Raw genomic sequence first — 12578 nt, forward strand, 5'->3', positions numbered from 1 at the left:
CTGCAAGAGAGAATCCATGTTTCACATAATCCCTTGGTTCCCACACAGGCTCACTGTGTCATGGTCCAAATGAGAAAAGAACCAGGTTCTAACAACTATGCAATCCGAAGCCTTACTCAAGAGGAGGGAAGATAAACTGATGAGGCACAAGTGGCATCAAAGCCTGAAAAAACCACAAAAACAAAAAACAAAACCCAACGTGTCTTTGGAGGTTCCTCTCTTCCAATAGGATAGCAGAAGACACAGACTAGGGTGGAGGGAGCACCGCACAGGGGAGAGCCTGGCTCTGACACCAGATGTATCTGGGTGGGGTTATGGCTCTGCCATCTCCTAGCTGTGCGAGCCTGGGTAAGACATTTCACCTCTTTCAATCCTCCACCGTAAAATGCGGAGGTAAAACAGGATCTGAGATCTACGGTTAGGCTTGTTGCGGACTGGGTAATATCAGCCACATAGGGACGCCTGAGTGGCTCGGTCGGTTAAGCGTCTGCCTTCGGCTCAGATCATGATCCCAGGGTCCTGGGATTGAGTCCTGCATCAGGCTCACTGCTCAGCGGGGAGCCTGCTTTTCCCTCTGCCTGCCACTCCACTCCCCCTGCTTGTGTTCTCTCTCTCTCTCTCTCTCTCTCTGAGAAATGAATAAATAAAATCTTTAAAAAATTTTAAAAATATCAGGCATATAAAAGAGCTAGCAAAACCTTCCCTAAACACTTCAAAGCGTTGCTACTGTCATTATCTTCATCCTCGCCACTGAACAACAAAGGGTGATGTCTGGTTGGGAAAATTAAGGCACACACACAAGAATCTCCTGTCTACCCGCACAAAGCATATCTTTCAGTACATTTTCTTTGCCAATGTCGTTGAACCGTTAAGTAGAAAATGTAGGTCCATAACACAGTCCTGCTGCTTCAAGTCCCTTAAAATGATTAAAACACACAACAATGTAAAGCAAAAATCAAAGTCACTGGAACGAAGCGCTCTTACTCCAAGTGGCTGCTGCTGTAGGCGTTGCGTGTCAGAACTGGAGTGGTGGGCATGCTCCGTCCACCCGGGGGCCGCCGGTCCAGGGTTTTGTAAGGGCTGCTGTGTGTCGACAGCATTTCCCTGTGATGGGAAAAAGAGGAATTCGGGAGATGATGAGCCTCCCAACATCTCTGGCAAACTCATCATAAGCCGACTTGAAACTTACTAGAAGCTGAAGGAAAGGAGCGTTGGAGAAAACTGGGCAGGGTGTCTTTGTGGTTTAGTATCCTTGGATGTCCTAGATGAGTTTTAGGGGAAACACAAGTGATCTCTCTGAGTCGTAAGGATGAAGGAAAAAATTACATTTTTTAAAAAAATGAGTGTCCTGAATAAAAGAGATGGAAAGCAACTGGAGCTGGGGCAGCAAAGCCTTTTTTCTGTAAAGAGTCTAATAGTTAATATTTTTGGCTTTGCAGGCCAGACGTCCCTGTCTTGACTGCTCTACTGTGCTCCTGAAGGACAGAAGCAGTGTAGACAACATGTAAGTGAATGGGGGTGGCTGTGAATTAATAGAGCTTGACTGTGGATTCTGAAAGTCAAATATCATAGAATTTTCACGGCCCCAAACACTATTGCTTTTGATTTCCCCCACAACTATTTAAAAATGTAAAAACCATTCTTGGCTCATGGGCCATATTCAATTAAGTCATAGGATGGATCTGGCCAGTGGGCTGTTGTCTGCAGGCCCGTGGCCTAGAAGGCAACATCTTTAAATCACTTTGTTCGCTACCAGCACAGTGAGAACACAATTTGAAGTTAATATTTTAATTAAGTGTGACTTTCATTACATTTTTACTTACTACAAAAGCATGGCCAGTTCATTGCAGAAAATTTTGCAAAGCACAGATAAAAAAGAAAAGTTTAAATACCTATAACCTGAAACCTTAGATACAGCCAGTCAACACTGAATATTTTCAGATATTTTTACTAAGCATACTTAAAGGCAATTTATAGCTCTTAACAGCAACAACAAAAATGATCTTACCCTATATTCTCTTTCAAAACCCACATTAAAAAAACCTATATCTAATGTTTTGTGTTGGTTAATATTCATCCACAGTGTTACGTTATGTTATTTATTTATTTTTAAAGATTTCATTTATTTATTCGACAGAGATAGAGACAGCCAGCGAGAGAGGGAACACAAGCAGGGGGAGTGGGAGAGGAAGGAGCAGGCTTCCAGCAGAGGAGCCTGATGTGGGGCTCGATCCCATAACGCCGGGATCACACCCTGAGCTGAAGGCAGACGCTTAACCGCTGTGCCACCCAGGGGCCCCCACAGTGTTATTTTAATGACAGTATAGCATCCCACTGTAAGAATTTATAATTTATTTAAACAATTCACTGGTTGAGCATTTGGGTTGTTTTCAATTTGTCACTAGTGTGAACAATAATGTGATGAGCATCCTTTAGTTAATTAATTCAATAGGAAAAATTCTTCTCAGTGAAATTGCTGGCTCAAAGAGCAAACTCATCTTAAGCTATTAAGGAAGTAGGTATCACAATTTTTAAGATAATGATTTCCGGTTATAATTTTTCCTTTTGCTGCAATAGCTTTGTTTTCCCTAATATAATAAATATACATGTCCAGGGCTGTCCAATGATGGAAATGTGTTATATCTATGCCATTACAGCCATTAGCCCACATGTGCCCATTAGCACTTGAAATGTGGCTAGCGTGACTGAGCAAGTGAATCTTTAATTTTATTTACTTTTAATTGAACTGGCTGGCACAGCTCTAGACACTTGCATTTCTATTGTTAAAGGCAGCAGGTCTAAATGCTAATCTAACAGCTGGGCCTGATATGGTCTTTGACAAAGGAGAAATATAACAAGGTGCTAGTTTCATTTTCATAAGTGAAGAATTATGAAATCTAAATAATCTTCCTTTATTGTAAGACTAATTTCCACCCTCGCTGAGATGCAGTGTGACATATTGGTTAAAAAATCAAAGCAGAGGGGCGCCTGGGTGGCACAGCGGTTAAGCGTCTGCCTTTGGCTCAGGGCGTGATCCCGGCGTTATGGGATCGAGCCCCACATCAGGCTCCTCTACTATGAGCCTGCTTCTTCCTCTCCCACTCCCCCTGCTTGTGTTCCCTCTCTTGCTGGCTGTCTCTATCTCTGTCGAATGAATGAATAAATTTAAAAAAAAAATCTTTAAAAAAAATCAAAGCAGAGGCTTTGGAGCCAGGCTACATAGGTTCAAATCCCGATTCCAACATTTACATGAACCCAACAGGTTATGCAAGCTTTCTGGTCCTCAGTGTACTTATCTGTAAACAGTAATGACAGTTGTCATACTACCAGGATTGTGGTACAGATTAATTCATTAATACATATTAAAACACTTTGAACAGAGTCTGACATATAGTAAGCATTCAGTAAATGTTAACTTCATTTTATTATTATTATTATTATGATAATGGCTGTATTTTTGATATTTACATGTCGTGTTTTTTTTTTTTTCATGAAATCCTGGCACTGTTTATATGAACATTCTGATTAGGCAGAGTAAACATTTGGTAATCCTATCTTGGGTCCTTTTTATTTATTTATTTTTTTAGTAATATTGATCCATGCAGCCAAATTCTGAGAATCACTGGTCTGTCATCTTTTTGAAACCTGCTGTTATTGCCCAGATAATATTTACGGATACAGTTGAGAAAAAAGTCATATTATCTATTTTATAGATTAAAAATGAGTTGAAGTCTCATTTCTATTTGGAAGATCAGAAGTCATTTCTGTCGCTTGCGCTGTAAGAGTGGTATTTAAGGACAGTTTCCTGAGAGCATGGGTTATGAAACTGAACTTAGGACATCATATCCAATTCCAGATTATAAATAATACCCCTGGAACCTAACATAAATCCAGCAGACTTTAAAATACAGGAAAGTGCCAAATGCTTTGGAAGGATCTCTTAGAAACACCTGCACTCACTGTCAACAATAAATAAGAGGGTTAGTTTCTATGCTTTGGTTTTGTAAGACGACCCCTTCTGAAAGGATAAATAGGGTAATGCCAAAAAGGGTCAACTGTTTTGGAGGAAAGGTCTCATGGGTGTGAGACGTCTGCCTCATTGATGATGTGACTTCTCACCTGGACTGCCTGGTCTCCACGAACTGTTCACTGGCGGACGACTTTCTGAAATGGATTCGCTCAATACCGAGAGACTTGGGGGGAAGAATTCTTGGAGAATGAGGTACTGAACTTGGTCGCTGCCCGGCAAGAGTGAAGGTATCATTAGCTATAATAAGTAAATGAATGAATGAATAGGTAAGTAGGTAAATAAATAAGGCAAGAAATATCTAGCCAGCCCTCTAAAAAACAAATCAGAAGATCTGATGTTTTCAGAAGTGTAGTACTTTCAGGGAATTTATTTTTATATTTTATACACTAGAAAATGGAAATTACTGAATACAGTTGACCCCTGTACAACACAGGTTTGAATTGCATGGGTCCACTTATACACGGATTTTTTTTTTTTTTCTGATATAGTACGGTATAGTAAATATTTAGTAAATTATTTTTTTACTAAAAATTTACTAAAAATTTTTACTAAAAAAATTTAGTAAATATAGAATATTTTCTATTCCTTATGATTTTCTTAATAACATTTTCTTTTTTCTAGTTTGACTGTAAGAATACAGTATATGATATATTTAACATACAAATATGCTAATTGTTTAAGTTAATGGTAAGGCTTCTGCCAACAGCAGGATGTTAGTAGTTAAGTTTTGGGGTAGTCAGAAGTTATACTTGGATCTTCAACCACAGGGGGTTGTGGCCACACCTAACCCATTGTTCAAGGGTCAACTGTTCTCGTGTGGGCCTGACCCAACTTTTGCCAGCTTAGTAGGTACCACTCTGAGCAAAGGAATCATTCAGGTAGAGTGGGTGATACTATATCTTTTCTAGAGTTATATTAAAGAAAAACCCCAGTGTGTATAGGGCCAAAAGGAAGTTGGCTTGTAAAGCTGGCGCGGATCTCTTTTGTTCACCTTTCAAATTCTTAGGCCTCTTTGGCTGACCAGAGGCTCATCCTGTCATTGAAAGTGATATAACTGATTTATGCTGAGTCATTAGAGACTTGTTATGTCTCGAGCTGACATTTGCATTTTCAAAGAGTAATGGCAAGCATGACCCAACTTCAGCTCAAAGGAAGAATTTTAGAATGGTGGAGTTTCATGCACCATTAAACTTGGGGTTGGGTGGGCATGGGAGAGATAAAGCAGTATGGGTTCGTGGCTTCCCAGAATTCTTTAAATCATATCAGACAGTCAGTCACTCCTCTGCTTAAGCACAAGGGATTACAAGGAAGTACTCCGCCACTCGGTATGAAATCCATTCCATCATAAAATGTGTTGAACAAACACAGGCCATCACAACAGATACGGCATTCCTCTATGAAACCAATACAATGACATGTAACCCATTTCTTCCTAAGGAAAATAAATTCCTAACTATCCAGAATACAGGGACAGTCAAAGTCTACACTATATTTCCCAGTTTGAGATAAGACTCCAAATATATAAGATGTCACCTTTGGGAAAAGTTGAGTGAAAGACTCTGAGTTATCTATGCAACTCCCTGTGAACCTGCAACTACTTCAAGAGAAAATGTTTAGGGGCGCCTGGGTGGCACAGCGGTTAAGCGTCTGCCTTCGGCTCAGGGTGTGATCCCGGCGTTATGGGATTCGAGCCCCACATCAGGCTCTTCTGCTATGAGCCTGCTTCTTCCTCTCCCACTCCCCCTGCTTGTGTTCCCTCTCTCGCTGGCTGTCTCTATCTCTGTCGAATAAATAAAAAATAAAATCTTTAAAAAAAAAAAAGAGAAAATGTTTAAAAAAATCCTACAGAGAGGCACCTGGCTGGCTCCATCAGTAGAGCATGCAACTGTTGATCTCAGGGTCATGAGTTCAAGCCTCACGTTGGGTGTGGAGCCTACTTAAAATTTAATAAATAAATAAGTAAATAAATAACAAAATGCTATTTAGAAAAATTCTACAGAGCCTCACAAACCCTTACGGAGAGACTGACTTAGTTATCTGATAGTATTCTGACTTCCTGAGGTCACGTCATTTGTACGGTACTGTATTTAATGCTGAGTTAACCTCGGTAGAAGTTCAGCATCATCTCGCTTTCCCAACAACCTTTCTGCATAAATGTACGTTAGTTCATTCTGCTTTTCCCAAAAGAATAACACACAGGCTTTAAAGAAATTGTCTTAATATTTCAGAATACATAACATTTTAAAATGAAAAAGAAGAACTACTTACAATCATCATAGGTGGTGGTGTCAGACAAGGAGCTGTTCTCTGATGGGATTATGTCTTCTGTGAATAAATATAAGTGCCTTTAGAACAACAGGGCATTTATACACCTACAGTGAGTTTAATAAAGCCATTCTCAATAGAGTGCATCTTATTTTTATTTAGTAAGTGTAACTAATTATAGTGCATCAAGAATAATTAAAAATTATAAGAATGGAATCATTTACTAGTAAAGATACAAACATCTTAGAAATTGTACAAATATGACACTGGACTATTTCTTAAAATGGAACAAATTTAGGGGCTCTTGGGTGACTCAGGCAGGTAAGCTTCTGACTCTTGATTTTGGCTCAGGTCATGATCCCAGGGTGGTGAGATCGAACCCACATGGGGCTCCACGCTCGGCACAGAGTCTGCTTGAGATTCTCTCCCCCACCCCGCGCCTCCCCCCACTCATGCATTCTCTAAATAAATAAACAACTAAATAAAATCTTTAAGAAAAATGGAACCTATTTCAAGGCAGCTTTTGTTTTCAACTTGTGTTCAATCTAGCTTCTACATGGGATGAAAACTTTACCTTATACATTGAGGGTTTACAACCAACAAACTGGAAAGAAAAATTATGCCATTCATGTCATAAATGCTAAATGTTATGTGAAATACACTTGACCCCTCATTCGATAATCTGCTCTTAGTATAAATTATTTTTTGACCACTCCCTGAAGAAAAGGCCCTTTTCTTAATAGGTGAACACTTTGTGGTGCATGAGCTTTTCATTTAGACCCGGGTTTCTCATGTGGCACTACTGACATTTTGGACTGGGTAACTCTTTGCTGGGGGCGGGGGGCTGTCCTTTGCACTGAAGGATCTCCAGCCTCTACCCACTGTCTAACAGCAGCATCGCCATGCCCAGTTTTGACAACCAAAAATGTCTGTAGACATTGCCAAATATGCCCTGGGGTGCAAAACTGCTCCTGGTTGAGAACCACTGAATTAGACAGACCTAGGTTCCCCTCTTGGTTTTGACACTTACTAGCTGTGAGACCTTGGGCAAATGACTTAATCCCTCTTAGCATCACTTGGCTAACTAAAATGGGAATCAGAATAGTATGTACTACTCAGTGCTAGGGTGAACAGCGATTAAAATAATAGATGTAAAGCCCTTAGCCCAGCTCCTTGTACAGGACAGATGCTCCAGAAATATTAGCTATAGTTATGGCTTTTATTACCTAGACACAGCATTCTGGTGGTTGGAAATACCCATAACGCTCCTAACTCTTTCTGCTGCCCATTAAATGCTAAAAACTGTATTTCGCAACAAGAGTCCTCTCAGATGTGTCGATGTACCCTGGCAGATCATTCCACACACAGGGTCAAGTCCCGGCAAGGCTACAGGCAAATGCAGCACCTTAGTGTAGGCTGCAATGCCATTTATGAAGGAAATCTCTCCCATCTGATCTCAAATGTTCATCTCCACCAGAGCCGGGCACACTATCTCTTCACTGGACACACAGCAGAGTTTGAAGGCAACGTGCCAGTGTAGTCAGCTGTCAGGCACACTTAAAAAAAAAAAAATCTACCCGATATATGCTCAACCATTGGCACCATCTGCTGCCCAAATGTCACTCACTGTAAAGGAGATCACTCGAATCTTGCACAGTTTGGGGATGAATGGGCCACAACAAATGGCCATGAAAGTTAAGTACACTGCTAATCACCCATCTCTGGAGGTCCAGAATGTAACCACCTCCAAGGCCAACTGGATTTCTCATTCAGAGTCAAAGCCACCCTAAATTCTCCAGCTGTAGCTGACGAACACTTGTGTGTTGATGTCTGTGCATTCACTTTCCAAAAGCTGTATCCCTGCTTTATATACCATACTGCCCTAAAGCCAAGTACACTCTAAACCTAGTCACCACATTTCATCCAATCTGACATATATAATTATTTTACATCTCAGTAAAAAAAAAAAAAAAGTATTGCCAGTTGTAACTGTAATTCACCATCTATTATAAAAATTATTAATTTCACAGATGTTTAAATGTGGAAAAAATAGCTTTGGAATCAAAGAAATATAATCGTATTTTGATCAACGATCAAGGCTGGAAACCATGCCGATAAAGTAAGGCCAACTAGGGGTGCCTGGGTGGCACAGCGGTTAAGCGTCTGCCTTCGGCTCAGGGTGTGATCCCGGAGTCCTGGGATCGAGCCCCACATCAGGCTCCTCCGCTGGGAGCCTGCTTCTTCCTCTCCCACTCCCCCTGCCTCTGTTCTCTCTCTCTCTGGCTGTCTCTCTCTCTCTGTCAAATAAATAAATAAAATCTTTAAAAAAAAAAAAAAAGTAAGGCCAACTAGAATTGAAATCTACTAAGCAAGATTTTCAGTGTACTTTTTTTCCTGAATATGAAAGCCTTAAGTACCTAATGTTGAGAATTTTTAAAATACAGAAAAGTGTTAAAAGAAAAATAAGTTACTTGAAATTCCACAACTACTAGAATTTTGAAATATTTCCCAACCAGTTGTTGTATGTGCATATTTATATGATGTCAGGCTCATGCTGAGGTTAAGATTTAATACGCTGCTTTCTGCATTTCATATTATATCACAGACATTTGTCCACAGCTTTAAATAGCCTCCACGAATGACAGGAATTATAAGAGCTCTTTTCACAAATGGTAGATAGGTCCTTAAAAAAATGTTTGGTCCTTGTGTTAAAAACCTTTGAGAAACGATTGGGCAGGCCAGCTCTCTTACTACTCTGTGCTGTCAACTCTATTTCCTGCAATGATGTCAGGCCAGTTAAAGGTGATTAGGAACCAATATTGTTATGAATGCTCCTTCATTCTGAAAATGAAAGCTACGCAAAGGTATAGGTTACAATAGTGAGGATGTCACTGAAAACCACGTCTACATGCTTGCAAGACTGACATCCCAAACCATTTTTACCCTAAGAAACTTACTTTTAAACCCGTTCTTTCTTTTATTTCTCGCCAAAGGAACTAACTTGGAAATGCTACATACCATCACAAACAGTGACTATGTGACCAGAAACACCTTCGTTATTACGAACCTGGTAAAATAACGGTGGCTTTCTGGCTGGGTTTCTTTCCGCATCTGATTCGGTATTCATTTATCGCATTTTCAATTTCCTGAAGCTTCTTCACTGCCTCGGTGTAATCTTGCTTCCGTTTTTTCTTCACGGTTTTACAAAGGTCTGGCTCGTTGGCAAGTTTCTTTGCAGCTTCAACCAGCTTTTGCTGTATTAGGAAATTGCTCTCCAGTTCTTGCAAAGCAGGATCCTGCAATTACACAATGATACTAGTTTTTGTACATTCTCAAATCAGATGGTCTTTGAGAAGAAAGTCTTTCTAAGTTTACGGCATAGGTATCTTCAAACACTTTTCTAGAAGACAAGACCTCCCTCAAACATTTACTTAAACTTCTCACTAATCCGACTTTTATCATTTTAAAGAAGGGAATGGCCTTTCATTCATGTAGTTGGTTGGGTGAAGATTATATTTTTCAAGGAGAGATTCCTAACCCAAGATTCAGAGACACAGGAGTTTATAGTCACATACGTAGCTTTAGAAACAGATACATTTGGGTTTGATTTCTCTTTCTGGTGGTTCTCGCTTGCATGACCCTGGAAACACTGCTTAATTATTTTAATGCTGCAGGGTTGTGGTTTTTTTTTTTTATTCTGCATCTCCATTTCAGATGGAGAGAACATATACCTTGTAAAAATACAGCAAAGATTAAATGAGATTATGTATGTGCATTGCTTAGCTCAGCACTGAGTATATTTGATAAATTGCAAAGCTCAGGGGCGCCTGTGTGGCTCTGTCAGTTGAGAGTCCGACTCTTAATTCCGGCTCAGGTCACGGTCTCAGGGTCATGGGATGGAGCCCTGTATCGGGCTCCGTGCTCAGCGGGCAGTGTGTGTGAGATTCTTTCCCTGTCCCTCTGCCCCTTCCCTCATTCTCTCTACAATAATTAATCTTTTAAAAAACTTGCAAAGCTCACTCTATTATGGATGGAAACTGCTATCATTTTCTACAGCCAAGATGGCTGAATTTGGGCAAGAAACAGGAGTAGGACCCTACAATCTGATGACATGCAAACGAGAACATATGCTCTATATGGGAACTTTATTATACCTGAATGCTGCTCATGCATTATATCACTTTTTTTTTTTTTTTTTTTTTGGTTAAGATTTTATTTATTTATTTATTTGACAGAGAGAGAACAGCCAGCGAGAGAGGGAACACAAGCAGGGGGAGTGGGAGAGGAAGAAGCAGGCCCATAGTGGAGGAGCCTGACATGGGGCTCGATCCCATAACGCTGGGATCACGCCCTGAGCCGAAGGCAGACGCCTAACTGCTGTGCCACCCAGGCGCCCCATCACTTCTACTCCTTGTGTCCATTAGTGGGAAGAACAAGGATTACCCCCATTTCATGGATGGAGGAAGTGAGATCTCAGAAAGGACACATCGGAAAGGGCAAATGTATTTGTCAAAGGCTTCCATGTTTTACGTGGAAGCATCTAATGCTGGAGTTCTTCATTCTTATGGTCACGGTTCTCAGTTTATAAACATTGGGGGTTTGTTTAAAGCTCTCTGTATTTGTAGGAGTAAAGTGGTGAGAAATAACTCAACTGTAATTGGACTGTGCATGAAAGGAAGAATTCCATCTGGTCTACCATATCCCTTTCAAGTGGCGAGATAGAAAGGTAGAGCAGGGACTCAAAAACCACAGGAACAAGTCAGCCACGTTCAGCTGATGGCTTTTCCGTCCTGCTGTTAATAGAAATGCTCAGAGCTGGTGCTCATACCTCTTCGCTTGGTAGCAGGTTGTCATCCAATTTGAATGCTGTGCCTACACGCCTTCGGACCTGAGGCAGTTTCTCACCTATGTTCAGCGGATATTCCTTTGGCATTTTGCCAGTGAGCTCCTGTAAAACAGGGCAGAATCGAGAGGGGGTTAACTGACACTGGCCAGACTGTCAAACACAATGTGACAAGTCCCCAAAAAGCAGAAGACACTCACAGCTTCCCGCAAACAGATCTTCTTAAGCTCCTCAACTTTTTTCAGGAGCTTTTCCTGCAAGAGCTTTTCCTTCTTCTTGAGCTCCAGGATTTTCTCTCTCTTTTGCTCCTCGCTAACTTCTGAGTCTTGAGAACCTGGAGGGATTGGAAGGGAGGGCAGGGAAGGTTTATACAGGGCATGTTTCCTTCCTTTTTAATGGACAAAGGATTTTTAAGCCTGACCTGCTATTAAATAATAATTTATTTCTTTTCTCCTTGTTTCCGAACATAATAAAAGGAAACTGGAGAACATTTTCTCATGCTTCTGGGCATCCAACAGAGCCTGGTAATTATATATACCTTCTGTATTTTGGCTCAGTCATTTTAGAAACAATGATAAAATGCTTAATGTTTCAGACACACCCAAGGAAGAATTTCATTTTTCTGAGCAGGAGAGAAGGTAAGATGTTCCTGGAGATAGTTGTTTAGAATGTCCATGTAGAAAGCAAGCAAGCAAGGCAAAGGAATGTTCTGTGCCTCTGATTAAGAGCTGACAACAGGATTTAGATGAGAAAATTCATTTGAGTTAAGTTACATACACTTAATGATAAGAGATTCCAGAATTTCTACAGAGGAAGGATTTCAGGGCAGCAATCACAGCGGGAGGTGGGGTTGGGGTGACGTTTGAAGCTTGTAGTCATGTTTGACTATATATTAAGTAGAGCATTAGACAACTGTCTGAATCAAAAACTAAATATTGGGAGAAGAAGCAGCCGATAGAATAGATGGGGAGAAAATGTCCTTTCAAGTTACCCTGAGGAGTTCACTATATTTGTAACTAGTGTTGTTTATACAAGCTACTTATAATTTAACTTTCCTTTTACTTTTTAAAAAATTGGTTTAATGCTGAATGCTGCAGGTTTTGATAGGCTTATTTATTCCCAAAATAATGGATCTAAAATGCATTTAGAAGTGGTTTATCACCCCCAAAAGTAGTTTATGTACTTTCCCAAAATGTTACCTGAAGAGATTAAACTGCCATTGCTCGCCATGATGAACTGACTTTTTGCCTCCAGGGTCACCATTTTGGAGACCCTTGGTGTGCCTGTCTCCGTCAAATCCATCGCGATATCGTCTAAACTCCTGGCTGAAGGAATTTTTGCCTAAGAGGTATACAACATTGAAAGAGAATTCACTCAACTGAACCTATTTCAAATTAATAAAATGATTAAGCTACTATGGAATACGTATGTCAACACGGA

The 12578-nt window shown here is 40.4% G+C and overlaps 1 protein-coding gene across 4 annotated transcripts in view; it reads right to left on the minus strand.

The window, feature by feature from the left end:
* The window catches only part of FRMD4B (FERM domain containing 4B), a 319952-nt gene that overhangs the window by 10322 nt on the left and 297052 nt on the right, over nucleotides 1–12578 (minus strand). For all 4 annotated transcript variants that reach the window (XM_034658635.1, XM_034658633.1, XM_034658632.1 and 1 more), the window contains 7 exons: nucleotides 12338–12479; nucleotides 11339–11472; nucleotides 11124–11243; nucleotides 9363–9591; nucleotides 6299–6355; nucleotides 4120–4267; nucleotides 985–1104 (listed from right to left, as the gene is read on the minus strand). In XM_034658635.1, the coding sequence (XP_034514526.1) occupies nucleotides 985–1104; nucleotides 4120–4267; nucleotides 6299–6355; nucleotides 9363–9591; nucleotides 11124–11243; nucleotides 11339–11472; nucleotides 12338–12479 (950 nt within the window). The remainder of the gene's footprint in view (nucleotides 1–984; nucleotides 1105–4119; nucleotides 4268–6298; nucleotides 6356–9362; nucleotides 9592–11123; nucleotides 11244–11338; nucleotides 11473–12337; nucleotides 12480–12578) is intronic.

The sequence above is a fragment of the Ailuropoda melanoleuca genome, chromosome 4 (assembly GCF_002007445.2).
Source record: "Ailuropoda melanoleuca isolate Jingjing chromosome 4, ASM200744v2, whole genome shotgun sequence".
Lineage (NCBI taxonomy): Eukaryota > Metazoa > Chordata > Mammalia > Carnivora > Ursidae > Ailuropoda > Ailuropoda melanoleuca.